General features: G+C 55.5%; 1 protein-coding gene across 1 annotated transcript in view; it reads left to right on the plus strand.

The window, feature by feature from the left end:
• Positions 1 to 2,820, plus strand: part of LHX9 (LIM homeobox 9) — a 65,161-nt gene that overhangs the window by 60,282 nt on the left and 2,059 nt on the right. The window contains exon 4 of the mRNA XM_015568443.1: positions 2,115 to 2,317. Coding sequence (XP_015423929.1) covers positions 2,115 to 2,317 — 203 coding nt within the window. The remainder of the gene's footprint in view (positions 1 to 2,114; positions 2,318 to 2,820) is intronic.

Genomic DNA, 2,820 nt, shown 5'->3' on the forward strand with positions numbered 1-2,820 from the left:
GTTCCCAACCTGCCCCCGGCCTTCACCCCCCTTCTCTCTGTGTCCATAGGCAAGATCTTTGGTTCATCTCTGCCCTCCCTCCCCCCACTTCCCTTTGAGATTCCTCGTTCTGTTCCATTCTTCCCTGCCTCTGACTCCATTTTATTCACCAGCATATTTTGTTCATTCGATTTCTTGGTTTATTTTGATTTTTTTAGATTCAATGGTATTGCTTGTCATTTTATTGTTTTCAGGTATTCTGTTATAATGCAGTAAAATTCAGGCCGATCAGATGGGAATATTCATCGGATAAGTATCTGAAATAAGCCTTACAAGGCGGGGGGGTGGGGAGGGATTGCCACGGCCCTTGAAGCTGGGAAGTTGGCCGAATCCGTGAATATTTAGCAAGATGTTTTCGTTTTGTGATCATGTTTGCGGTGTAGAGCCGGTGGGTTCTTGGAAATGACCTTTTCAATGCACAGCTTTCTACCCCGGGGACAATGACCTGCAGGCTGGGCTGGTTCGCCCTCAGGAGGGCTTTTGCGAGCGAGGAGAGGCTGCCCACTCTGTGCCAGGCCTGCCAGGGCACAGCTCACGCCCTCTCACACCCGCCAGAGCCAGGGGGCGAGAACTGGGTCTGGAAATGAGGGCTCTCTGTGCTGTGAGCTGTGAGCTGAGCTCAGGCCTGTGCCCAGTGCAGACAAGCCCGGGAATATGCATTAAAGCAATTCCAAGGGCAAACTATGCTCCGCGTTCACCAGCTACAGCCAAAAAGCCCTCAACAGCCATATTCCTGCGATCGCATAAGCCATCTACGCATTTCTATTGTGTAGCTTTCCCCCTTCTCCGGGCACTTGCTTCTTCCTGATGGACAAGGTTGTAGGAAGCTCAGAAAAGGCTAAACATTGGGCCCCGGCCGGTTTCGTTCAGTGGTTAGAGCATCGGCCTGTGGATGGAATGGTTCCGGGTTTGATCCCGGTCAAGGGCACGTTCCTCAACTGCAGGCCCTGGTCAGGGCTTGGGCAGGAGGCAACCCATCCATGTGTTTCTCTCACATCGCTGTCTCTCTCTGTCTCCCTGTCTCTCTTCCACTCTATCTCTAAAAATCAACGGAAAAAATGTCCTCAGGTGAGTATTACCCAAAATAAAATAGAAAGGAAAAGAAAAGGCGGACCATTGGAACTGACTTAGCTGGTGGCTCCCGAAACCCTCAGAGTCGAGAGCGTTGAGATGAGCGGCCGGCCTGGACCTTGTGACAAAGGCACCGCTTCGGGGAGCGCGTCTCCGATCACAAATACAGGCCGAGTGGGGACGCGGGGCCTCTATGGACGGTGTGGAGGGACGTACATACGTTAGGACGGGGGGGGGGGTCTTTTTTCTCTCTTTTGGAGATTTCTCTCACTTCCACACTTGCAGCTCTTCCTCTCACGTTGTCCTGGCAACCGTGAAACACAAGAGGAGGCACTGAGTGTTTTTCTATGACATAAGCTGTGGCCCTGGCCACCTCCGCGGGCCGGCTGGGCTGACTTTGGCAACTGACCTGCTCTGGTTGCCTGGAGACCCTCCTGATGGGACAGGCCACCTTTTCCGCGGCTGTTTGTTTTTTCATTTTTTTCTATTTTTATTTTTAAAAATATATTTTATTGATTTTTCACAGGGAGGAAGGGAGAGGGATAGAGAGTTAGAAACATCCATGAGAGAGAAACATCGATCAGCTGCCTCCCGCACACCCCCCACTGGGGATGTGCCCGCAACCAAGGTACATGCCCTTGACCGGAATCGAACCTGGGACCCTTCAGTCCGCAGGCCTGCGCTCTATCCGCTGAGCCAAACCGGTTAGGGCTCATTTTATTTAAAAAAAATTTTTTTTATTGATTTCAGAGAAGAAGAGAGAGGGATAGAAACACCCATGATGAGAGAGAACCATGGATGGGCTGCCTCCTGCACCCCCCACCTAGTGGGGCCTGAGCCCCAAAACCTGGGCATGTGCCCTGATGGAGGGGGAGGGGGGAATCGAACCCGTGACCTCCTGCTGCATAGATTCGGTGCTCAGCCGTGGCCGAGCCCAGCCCCCTCCTCCTCCCCACGCGAGGGCCGTCCACTGAGCGCTGGTGGGTCCCCTGTGCCCCCGACAGGTTGCAACGAGAACGAGGCCGACCCCCTGGACCGCGACCAGCAGCCCTACCCGCCCTCGCAGAAGACCAAGCGCATGCGCACCTCCTTCAAGCACCACCAGCTGCGGACCATGAAGTCCTACTTCGCCATCAACCACAACCCGGACGCCAAGGACCTCAAACAGCTCGCCCAGAAGACCGGCCTCACCAAGCGAGTGCTGCAGGTAAGAAAGAAGGCGCCCTCCTCCGCCGTGCACCCCCCTACCCCCCGAAAAAAACACCCACCCCGCTGTCCCCCGGCCGGGGCGCCAGGTCTGCCCCCTGCTGGCCGGTGCAGGGATTGCCTCCACCGCGTCTCCTGAGCTGACCTTAGTGATGCCCCCACAGGGGGTGCTGAGCTTTCTGGGGGGCTCCCCCGAAGGTGCCCAGGAGAGAGCAGCATCTTTAAGAATGCAGCCAGGTCCCCCCGCGCCCCCAGAGATGGAGAGTGGGGTCCTCCAGCCAGCACAGCTGCCTCCCTGGTCTGCAGGCCTCAGGGATTTTACTTGCACAAGCCGTGGCTTTACTTGTTATTTTCGTTATTTTATTTTTATCTGAGCTGTGGCTGTCGAGGGGGGCTTTCACGCTGGGCTCCCTCACAGACTTGTGGGGCACCCTGCCTGGCACACTCTTGGCAGCCAGCTCACGGGCTGTGTTACCACCTTCCAAGTTCAGGTCCACCCCCCCC

This window comes from Myotis davidii, unplaced genomic scaffold, assembly GCF_000327345.1.
Source record: "Myotis davidii unplaced genomic scaffold, ASM32734v1 scaffold685, whole genome shotgun sequence".
Classification (NCBI taxonomy): domain Eukaryota; kingdom Metazoa; phylum Chordata; class Mammalia; order Chiroptera; family Vespertilionidae; genus Myotis; species Myotis davidii.